Source organism: Zea mays, chromosome 9 (genome assembly GCF_902167145.1).
Source record: "Zea mays cultivar B73 chromosome 9, Zm-B73-REFERENCE-NAM-5.0, whole genome shotgun sequence".
NCBI classification, from domain to species: Eukaryota; Viridiplantae; Streptophyta; class Magnoliopsida; order Poales; family Poaceae; genus Zea; species Zea mays.
In genome coordinates, this window is record NC_050104.1 from 128,899,196 (window position 1) to 128,910,862 (window position 11,667).

At 44.6% G+C, this 11,667-nt stretch overlaps 1 protein-coding gene across 1 annotated transcript; it reads right to left on the reverse strand.

The window, feature by feature from the left end:
* Positions 1–4,803: 4,803 nt before the first annotated feature.
* Positions 4,804–7,527, reverse strand: LOC103639045 (PI-PLC X domain-containing protein At5g67130). Its single transcript, XM_008661833.2, has 8 exons — positions 7,203–7,527; positions 6,976–7,098; positions 6,519–6,656; positions 6,324–6,422; positions 5,931–6,234; positions 5,580–5,803; positions 5,360–5,446; positions 4,804–5,269 (listed from the first exon to the last, which is right to left on the reverse strand). The coding sequence occupies exons 1-8, from the start codon at positions 7,311–7,313 to the stop codon at positions 5,240–5,242; spliced, it is 1,116 nt and encodes a 371-aa protein (XP_008660055.1). The 5' UTR covers positions 7,314–7,527; the 3' UTR covers positions 4,804–5,239.
* Between the last annotated feature and the right edge of the window lie 4,140 nt (positions 7,528–11,667).

The following is an 11,667-nucleotide window of genomic DNA, read 5'->3' on the forward strand; positions in this document are numbered from 1 at the left end:
GGGGAGGCGGCTGGGCCACCAGGCGAGCGCGCCACGGGGGCGAGCTGGGTCGCGTGCCAGGTGGGCCGCGGGGGAGGGGGGCGAGGGGGCCGGTTGGGCTGAGGGGGGGAGGGGGCCGGGCTGAAAGGAGGGAGGGGGATTTCCCTTTTTCCAATTTCTTCCTATTTTCCTATTATCTATTTTATCTCTAACCTTCTACTAAGTGCATACTTTATGGAAACCAAACAAATACACCCAAAGGAAATTGATGCATGGCTCGGCATGATGCAACAAACAAAAAAAATATTTCCAGGGTTCACCTACATAAGATGTCGAGCTAATTCTCGCTAGAACTTTGAAAAAGCACAAGGCGCAGCGAGAAGAAAAATAAAGAGGAAAGGTAACGCCCGGATTTGGGGAGTGCTAGAGAAAGAAAAATTCAACTCTCAAATTCGGGGCGTTACATTGGCACCCAAATAGCTTTCTTCTTGTTGCCAACAATTGAAGTACCAACAAATTTAGCATGAACACCTTTTGCATTATGAGAAAGAACATAACAATGCTCAAAACAAGTGGAGGATACATTCTTGAGCTTAGGACAATTTTTCTTAATATGTCCCTTCTTGTGACACTTGTGACACACTTTGTCACATTCTTTCACAAACAATGTCTTTTGCTTTACAAAAGCATTCTTTCCTTTCTTGGGAACATATCCAAGACCCTCACGGTTAAGTGAGCATCGTTGACTTCCCAATATGAAATCCAATTTAGCCTTTCCACCATATGCCTTCTCTAGATCATAAGTTAGAGCATTTACTCTATCTACTAACACTTCATTCTCAATAATGATTTGTGATTCATCAAGAGCAATATTATCATTTATAAGAGAAATTTTGCATTTATCACAAATAGAGTTAGTAGGTAGTGGTTCACTTGTAGGACTATCAAGTAAGTCACAAGTGACTCCAACATCCTCGGTGACCACCACAACTTCATGCACAATAGATGAGTTTTGAGCTTCCGCAAGCTTCTCACAATTCTCTTTTAGATCGTTGTGAGAGGTCTTGAGCTCCTCAAAAGACACTTGGAGGTTTATATACAATTCCTTCAAAGTCTTAAATTTTTCTTTTTCTTTGTGCATGTAGTCATTGACCTCACCTAACATTCTAACAAGATCATCATATGAATAGCCATCATCATCAACATCATCATCATCATTTATACCATTTAAATCGGTGAAGATTTTTACCTTAGCATCTCCATTTGCCATGAGACAATGAGGGGATGAGAAAAGTGAAGGAGCTTCCTTGATGGCAATTCCGGCATTAAGCTTGGATGAGGTGTCGTCATCATCATCATCCGAGCTATCATCCGAATCCCATTCTACTAGGTAGGCTTTGCCATCCTTCTTCTTGTTGTAGAATTTCTTCTTCTTCTTATCATCTTCATCTTTGCCCTTCTTCTTCTTATTAGGGCAATTCATGGCAATGTGACCGGGTTCCCCACACTCAAAACATTTTCTATCATTGAAAGCATTTCTTCTTGATGTTTGGCTTCTTCTAGATTGACCTCTCTTCATCTTCATGAATTTGTTGAATTTCTTTACAAATAGAGCCATATCTCCATCACTCTCACTTTCATTTTTTTCATCATCACTATCTTCTTTTTCAATTGCCTTAGAAGCTTTAGCTTTGAGGGCAATTGATTCATTATTCACTTTCTTTGCCAAACTTATAGCATCGGCTTGAGATTTCTTGAATATATCTTGAGTAAGAATTTCCCCCAATACTTCGGTTGGAGAAGTTGTAGATAGATCACTTCTTACTAACATGGTCACAATGGTCTCATACTTCTCCGGAAGAGATCTAAGGAACTTATGAGTGAAATCCACATCCAGTACATTAAAACCAAGTCCCTTGAGTTCATTCACTATCTCATTTAACCGGTTGAACATATCGGATACACTTTCATCTTCTTTCATAATGAATTGCTCAAATTTTCCTTTGCACACATATAGCTTGGCACTCTTCACAATTGTAGTTCCTTCATGAATTTCCATTAGCTTAATCCAAATCTCATGAGCGGTTGTGAGATTCTTGATACGGTTGAACTCATTTATATCAAGAGCATCATAAAATACATTCATGGCTTGATCATTTGTAAGAATATTTTCATTATCACTAATGGATGGTTCATCTTCTTTCAACACAACAAATCTATCCTTGACAATTGGCCAAATTTTTCCACCCATTGCTCTAAGATGCATTGACATTCTTATTTTCCAATAATTGTAGTTATTCCTATCAAAATGTGGTGGCTTCCCAATATGCACATTGTTGTTACTAGCCATTTTGTTCCACTCCGGGATGATTAGACCACAAACAATGGAGTCCTCGGCTCCAATACCACTTGTAGGATCTAGGACATTGGCTAAAGGGGGTGAATAGACGGTTTTGACTAAAATAAAAAATACTAGAGAAATTTAATCAATATAACAAGAGGTATAAATTCTCTAGTGATAACAAGTAAACAATCTATAAGAATCAACTAAGGTGATTGAATACTTGAAGAACAATATGCAAAATACTAATCACTTGCACGACAATAAGTAATGCAAGAAAATAAAGACACTGGATTTTATCCCGTGGTATCGGTGATTTTGCCGATCACCCCTAATCCACGTTGAGGTGGACTTCAAGCTCTCACTTGCTCCTCTATCAAGACACGGCTTGATATTTGAGCCAAGTGGACAAGAAATCACTCAATACCTCGATTTCACTAATGTCACCTTTGGCGCTCCGGTAAGGTAGGCGCAAACCCCTCACAATCAACACCGCGGCTTCTCCACAATCTTCTTGGAGAGCTCGACGGAGACAACACCCGAGTCGTCTAGGAGGCGGCAACCTCCAAGAGTAACAAGCCGATGACGCTTGCTCAGTGTACCACCTAGTGCCTCAAGAATCACCAATGGATGCAAATGCACTAGGAACACTCAATCTCTCACTAGAATGCAATCTCAAGCAAGGAGTGTGAGAGAATGAGTTGGAGGATCACAAATGAGCTCAATATGTGCAAGGAATGACCAAGAGAGCCCTCACACACGAGCTCCCCTTCTATTTATAGCACACCACTCAAATCCAACCGTTATGTGCAAACAACACATGTTCTGCGCACACGCGGACGGTCCACGCCCTAGGGCCGGACGGTCCGTCGTACACATAACAACTAGTATTCCCGTTTGAAATCTGTCAGAGCTGTCAGAAAAGTGAGGTCCGGACAGTCCGCCAACCTTGGCCGGACCGTCCACGATCTGGCAACAAGGAGCACCAGAGCTCTGACAAAGTGGAATTTAACACATGCGGACCGTCCGCCTACAAGGCCGGACGGTCCGTGACCTGGGAGACAGTACTGTCCGGGCTTATCCTCCGGACAGTCCGTAGTATAAATCCCAAAAACCACATAGCCCCTGCCCAAACAAAATTTGGCACCTGCGGACGGTCCGCCCTACAAGGCCGGACTGTCCGCACAATAATTCAGGGACTATGCCGAGAGCAACCTTCTCTGGTCAGGAATGCGGACGGTTCGGCCTCAAGGCCCGGACGGTCCGTAGTACAAAAGAACAGGACCTGTCCAAAGTGCACACACTTTGGACCCCTACTGAAGGATCGCGGACGGTCCGCCTATCCAAGACTTTGGCAATTTTCAAACATGCTTTTGAAAAGATTTTTAACCCATGAAATTTGAAGCGCTGTTAGTCCTCATGCAAATGCAACCACTAGATGCTCTATGAGGCACTAAGTTTTACACAGATCAAAGTCATTGACCCCTCTTAATAGTACGACCATCTAGCCTACTAATCCGGTCAAATAACTTCTCTAAACTCCTGTAGACCGGCAAAAACAAAACCTATGTTATACCTTTGCCTTCACTTGATCCACAACCAATGCTTATAAATCTCCAAGATTCTGTTCTATATGTTTCAACCCTGCATTCTTGTTTCTCCAAGAACCGTTAGTCCACAAACAGTTGTCATTAATTATCAAAACATCACTAATGGGCCTAGATGATTCACAACATCGCACAGACAACTGATGTATATATATGTATTGAAAAACACGTACAAACAATATAAATAGCAAATCATACAATGGGTTTTCTGTTTACACTGTTTATAAATTTTTATAATTCATGTGTGAAACACGGGCCTATGTAGTCACACAGTGGTTGCCTTACCGTCTCTTGACATTAGAGCACGAGCTGAAGTTGTCTCCTCACGAAAAGACAACCGAATGCCTCTCTTCTCCTTAATTAGCGTCCACGTTGGATTTTTTTTATTTAATTGTTGCTTATGTGGCTGCTCAGGGACAACATATTCAATGCCGTTGTACGTGCTCTTAGGGAATGCTACCACCGAGATAATATGAATACAAACCATGAATTACAAAGTTTCAAAGTCTTCCATGTGCAAAGCTATGGGTTGATAGCATGGGTACAAAGTAACTTAACGTTTAATCCTTTTTTCATACTAGAACAAAGCACATTGAAGTATATTACGAGTTTGTCAGATAAATGAGTGGCCAGAAAATTATTTAATGTTGATTTTGTACGTACAGATCAAGTCGACCACGGGTTTATAAAATCTCTTAATGTACAAGATTTTTAAAAAAATTGAAGTACAATCTTAATCTAGAAAAAGTGAAAAGTACGATTGAGGGACACTTAGTATAGTTTAGATTCCAATCACACATGATATTCTCTCTGTATACATAACATTAGATGTACTTTCTAAATATAAGAGATATACTGATTTGGTTTAGACAAAGATAAAAAAAAATATAACAACTAAATCTAGACTTCTTTATCTTTAAGCTTGCAAAATTCTCTCTGTATACATAACATTAGATGTACTTTCTAAATATAAGAGATATACTGATTTGGTTTAGACAAAGATAAAAAAAAATATAACAACTAAATCTAGACTTCTTTATCTTTAAGCTTGCAAAATTCTCTCTGTATACATAACATTAGATGTACTTTCTAAATATAAGAGATATACTGATTTGGTTTAGACAAAGATAAAAAAAATATAACAACTAAATCTAGACTTCTTTATCTTTAAGCTTGCAAACCAAGGCAACGGTGATCCCTGTCCTATACAAAGACGTAGACGCCGGCTTAAGGAGCTCACAGCTTTCAATCCCTCTGTGCTCTCTGTCTTCTTTCGCCACTCCAATCAAATTGATCTCTATTTGTTATGGACTTATGCAGAACATACTACACCGGAACCTTGCTGCAAATGGACAAAACAATAAAGGGGGTGAATTCATATAGCGGTTAATTAGTATATCACCACAAGCGGAGAAGACAGATCTTGTCTCACCGAGCATGCCCTGATGTCCTGGCACCCGCATAACAGTCTACCATTGAGCAAGTCCGTGGCCTGGAAGGCCCCGCCTCCGTCGCTTCTCTGGAACATTTCAGTTGAAAACAATGTCAGCGTCATGCTGTAGAAGATCAGAGAACGCTGCACAGTGCTTCCGTACACGACAACTAGAGAGAAAAAAAATCATCAGATTGAATTCCATATGCTAAGTACGTACCTTGTAGTAATCAACCGCGACAAAATTAGCCCATCGGTTCCCCGCGGCGCCGTAGCACGTACTCACCATGTCAACAAGGCTCTGGGAGTGCTGCAGGCACGCTGTAAACTTGACAGGGAGCGACGGGAAGTAGTTCATGAGGACCAGCGACTTGGTGTTGTCGTTGAGAGGAGCAGACTCGGCACGGTTCGAGCATTTCCCGGCATCCATCCCGTCATCACCGTCTGAAATCAGGTGAGTCACGTCACTTACATTGAAGCATACCAGTGACATCTAGTTCAGCTTCAATCTACGAAACCAAAAGAAAAAGAAGATACAAAGAGAGAAAGCAGGAACCAATCGATGCCTCACAGTTGTTCTCGACCATGAAGTTCCACTGGTAAGCGATGCCTTCCGCGCTCTGTTTGGAGCTGACGGAGGTGAACACCAGGAGGCGCTGGTTGGTCGCGACCATGTCGCTGACGAGAGGCCAGTCCTGGCCGCTCGGCGGCATCCTCGACACCGGGAACCAGTACTTGAGCAGGCCAGACGCGTTGAACACGTTCGTCAGCCCGTTCGGCGCGTGGACGTAGTCCTCTAGGATCAGCGTGACGATTTCGGACGGGTTTGCTGCAAGGAACGCCTCGATCTCCTTGAAAGTGTCCAGTGCAGGTTCCTACAATGACCCAAAACCAAAAACAAATGCTCAGCTTTGAGACGTACGGCCGCGCGCCCTGTTCATTCAGAGCGAGCCAGCGTACTCACGAACGCGGTGAAGTCGTTGCATTTCCCTCCGCTCGAATGGCACAGCCACACGTCTCCCTTGAAGTCGTACGTGTCGAGCATCAGCGCCCGGACTCCGTTCTGCATGCATGCATATGCCATCGAGAGCGTGAACACATGCGCAGCGGCGGGCATTTGAAGTAGCTAGCCGGAGGATCAGAAGGTAGGGTACATCACATTCAGCTGGTCGGTGACCGTGTCCTCCTGGTTGTCGAAGGTGACGCGCGGGATCCCGGTGTGCGAGGGCTCCCCGACGATGGCGTACGCGTTGTGCGTCGTGAGGTAGGCGTACTTGTTGAACGGCAACGAGTTGTTCTGAGAGACAGGCACAGGCAGACAGCCAACCAGAGGCGAATTCATTCAGGAATCAGGATGTGAGTTTCTTCAGTACAGGGGAGAAGGTATCCTCCTAGACTAGGGATGTGCTGAATTGATTTGCAATCGATCGAGGACATATCTAGGGAGCCAGAAACCATAAACAAACAAATGGCACAAAATTGTCTAGAATCGTAAACCATGAGTTCTATGCTCTCCCCGTCCGTTCTGCGGCACTCGCTAGTATAGAAGAGAAGGAAGGAAAAAAAAAGAGAAAATTTTAAACGAAGCGGAGGCCGGCGGCGGCGGCCAGGCTTACAATGAGCTGGAAGGGGTTGGTGGCGGCGGAGCGGACGCAGTGGGAGCCGGAGAGCTGGGGCTCGCAGTCGAAGCACCACTGGCCGGCGCCGCAGTCCGCGCTCGTGGAGCAGGAGTCCCCGACCTGGATTCAACCCCTCAAGAAAACCGAAATCAATCCATTGTACTGAGAGAAGAAGAAAAAAAACTTCCCGACGGGTTAGTTCCTCACGTCCGCCGCGCACTTACATTGGCAGCCGCAGCTCCCAGGAGCCCGAGCAAGAGGAAGAGGAGGAGGGGCGGCGCCGCGAGCGCAGCAGGCCGAACAGGCGCCGCTGTACTACTGAAGGAGCGGCCCATGTGCCTTTGCTGGTCCGCCCAACCCCAACCACCTTCCTGTGAATTCTGTTGGAAGGTGGAGAGAGAGAGAGAGAACAGTAACAGTGGCGAGAAAGAATAATGCCGTTCAGTTCGGGATGGATTCCTCAAGGTCTCCGTCCAGCTTTGGACTAATCAATCGACCGTGAGAGAGTGAGAGAGAGAGATTGCTGATGATGGGGAAGGTGGTTGGTGTGCAGGGTTAGCTTTGTCGCACGATTTATATCTAGGACCACCACTCCACCAGAACAGTACTAGATCGCAGGTGGATTGTGGGAACGGAAGACTTGGTAGGCTAGTTTGAAAAATCTCATTTTGCTAAGGAAATTAGTTCATTTGTCTTTGAGAAAATAAAAATCAATTTAAAAAATAGAGTTGTCAAACTAGCTCTAAATTCAGACGAGGAATGGCCGTGTGAATTTAGGCAAGCACAGTGGATTTTGGCAACGGCAGATCGTACGCGCTGCTGGATGCTGCTATTGATTAATGGTGGTCTGTTGTGGCGGATTGGAGAGTTAAGGCATGTTTGGTTCACTACCTCAGTTGCCACATTTTGCCTAACTTTTCTGTTTAAGGTTAGTTATTCAATTCGAACGACTAACCTTAGGTGAAGTGTGACACATTTAGCCACAAACCAAACAGACCTTTAGAGTGTCTGAAATTTATTTATTTTTCTTTTATGCAAGGAAGGAAACTTGTTCCGATTCAGGCGGCCGCGTGGGGCAGCTGCCGATCTCACCATCCATGTGAATGAATGATTTTTTTTTTTTTGCGCGAAACGGAACAGAACATAGCGTGGCCAGTTGGGACTTGGGAGCAGGGGTTGGTGTCGCTTCCAAAGGCGGTTTGTTCGATGGGTGGTGGACTGGTGGCCAGGAGTCCGGTTTCGTCAGGTTGCTGGTGCCTGGCGGTTGCTTCATTGACGTGGTCAATGTCAATTGTCAAACGATGAGACAAACGCAGCTGAGTGGGATGAAGAGAAGAAAAGAAAAAAAAAAGGAAAACACAGTCTAGTTTTTCTATATAGGAATTAGGTCCAAAAAAATCACATAACTGACGAGAGTACGCTAGCTCTTACAAGATCGCACACTTTTAAAAACTAAATTAATCCTTAAGGCAATGAACACTGGATATAAACCACACACAGCAATTAAAAATATGTCTACGTAAATTAAATCTATTTTGAACGCAAAACAAGAGCGTGTAACTTATTATTACTCGTAGCACAGACTGCTTTAGCCTAGACGAAGGTGAGGTGATCGCTTAACTGCGGTGTTTGTTGAAGTTTCTAGATGTGGAATCACTAGGCATCAGAAGTGTACTAAATATCGACATTATTTTTGCATAATACGAAACCTATTGTTTCGCCACGCTACTTGATCACTGGTCCATCGAGCAACAGCAACTCGCTAGAGCAGGCCCCAGGCCAGCAACATTCTTCTCCTCCACCATGCCGCAAAACTCCTCTGCCTGGAAGTTGATAAATAGCGAGTGGCAGGGTGGATGATGTTATCCATGTTGGACAGCTTGGTGAGATCACTCTTCTCATTGTTGTTTTGATCTTCAAGCATCTTGGACACAGATCGATGTTCTGTCCCTAGCGGAGTCACTAAAAAGTGTGACGATGTTGAATTAGACCACACACTCGTAAGGACTAGCATGCTCGAGCTCGCACATGACCTATCACACACAACAAACAACTCCAGGACAAGTGAGGCCGATTGGGTTGATTTTGAGCCTATCCTTTACTGATATAGCTCGAAAAAAACCTCTTGGTGATGCATACTTAGGCTGCCTCCAACAAGGTCCTGTAAAGGGTCCTGTCCGGTAAATGTAGGGGACGGTCAGGTCCCATACGGTTCCAACAAGGTACTCTAAAGCGTCCTCTAAATTATAGAGGATATGGCAGAGACCCTAAATGTGGAGGCCTCCGAGAGTGCGCTATCCGCGCGACTCCTCCACCAGCCGCCGCGAGGAAACTCTCCTCCTACCCCGCGCTGGCGACTGCATCTCCCGGGGTCGAGCCCTCGATCTGGCGTGCTTTGCCGCCGGCATCGAGGCAGGTGGGGGAGAAGAGGGCGTGCGGTGGCAGGTCTGGCGGCATAGAGGTCACACCATGTCACACCCGGGTTTTAGGGGCACCAAGACCCGGGCGCGAATATAAACACCAAATATGCTGGGACCAAGTCTCACACATATGATGTATAGTGGCACAGGATCGAATGTCACATCTTTATATATAACAAGAGTTCTATACAAAATAAATAATTACATTATAAGGAGACAACGGTCCAGCAATCCCAAAGTTGACTAGGAGACGACGGCCTAGACCTCTCACGAACACATCGCAGCATCCTCCAAGCGCCTCATCCTGCGGTACCTGTTCTTGACCTGTGGGGGGGGTGTGAGACAGCAAGAGTGAGCTCACATACGTTCATCGCTCAACAAGTTGTGGGGAATAATGTGCATGAACTCGCCAAAGGTGGGAGCTCACGTGAAGTGTAAGGCTTACCAAAGAGGATGGTTAGAGCTGAGCATTGCTTTTAAAGTTGGTCAAAATTTTATTAGCAATTACTAAGTATAAGTAAATACCAACCCAATTAAGTAGTAGAACAAAAGTAACAACCTCACCTGCGATGCAATGCATATGACAAAATTGAGTTTAAGTTCCATAATTTAATCATGTGAGTGTCCGAGCTGCTCATGACCGTGAGCACGGCTAGTATACCAGTTTTACACTCTGCAGAGGTTGCGCATCTTTACCCACAAGTCATGTTACCCATCTGCCAAGGGATCGCGACTTCCCATACACCTCTACCGAGGAGGCGAGGCAGGGTAACACTACGAGGCCTTTACAAAGTTCCACTAGCTTCAGAAAACCCGCTACAGTTTATAGGAAGCTCCAATGCAGGAATCCCTTGCAGGACCGCCATCGCAGCAAAATCCTCCCGAGGGCCTCCCTACACTGACCACTCCCCTACTGCCCTTGCCCCTTTCGGGTAAGGTAGTCTTCCACTAGCTTTCCTAATTAATCGGCCAAGGGCGTCCCATTAAACCCTTGTGGTAGCACTGTTTTCCCGGGTGGTTCTCCATGTTCCAATTAACATAATGATCTTATCATGAACAGTAAATAGCAACTGATAACAAAAGTATGAATAATATATATCTCAATGCCCAAATCCACATATAGCACTAGCAAGTACTACCCAGAAAGTTTAGTGGTAAACAAGGCATAAAGATAAACAAACTAGGGTAACCTATTAGGTCCCATCAAATTAACCTATGCAGATCATTATGATTAATTAGAACATGAGTGGGTAAAAGAAGTGATCAAGGGCACAACTTGCCTGGGACTTGAGATTCCAGGTACCAGGATGATCTTCAGGTGACTCGTAACCTCGCGCTAGTCGTATCAATACAGACAACATGGCATAGGCAGAATTAACATCACACCAAACATAAGAATAAACTATGTAATAATAATCTACACTGCGTAACGAGATCGTAGAAACAAGAACCACTAAATTCGGAGCTACGGTTATAAAGTTATGAATTTTCGAAATTATTTAGTGCTTAGAATAGATTAATCCAAATGAACAATTTTAATTCAAGTTTCATGGCTAAACAGTGGCATTAGATGATGAAAAATATTCAAATAAAATTATTGCAAATGAAATGACTCAATTTGCAGTTAAAATGAATTCATTATGAATTTCACAAGTTTCTGGCATTTATTTTCACATTAAAAATCATTTTCTAATTGGATTTTCTAATTCTCTGGACTGGGCACCAAATTCTGGAAAATACAGGGAATGTTCCTAAGACTCATTGAGCAGTACTGGTGGACGGCGGGTTCATTCTGCAATTCTTTAAGGGCTCCTCTGCAAAACAACTGCGCTGAAGGGGTATCCTCTTTTCTCGGACGTTGGATCTAGATTGGATGGCTCAAATTTAAATAAACGAAGAGGTAAGTTGAGTCTAATCTAAGACGCTCATTATCATTCGGATGGTCCAGATTGGATCGCCCAGGGGTATGTGCGATTAAATCTGCACCGCCCATCTAAGATCCCGCGGATGCCACATGCACTACCCTCTGTCTAATCACGAGCGTCTGTTAACAGATCGACGGCCAGCACATCATCTTCCCCAACGGGTCTACTCGCCGACGCGCTCCAGGGAAAATACGCGGTCACCGACGACGGCGGAAACGCCATCGGCTCCCCACTATCGACCGCCTTTGCTATCGCTCTCAGATCAACGCCGGGGTAATGGTGGCGCCGCGCCCCGCCACGACGAGCTAGCAATCGGCTTCAACAGCGGTATGCACGCTACGCTA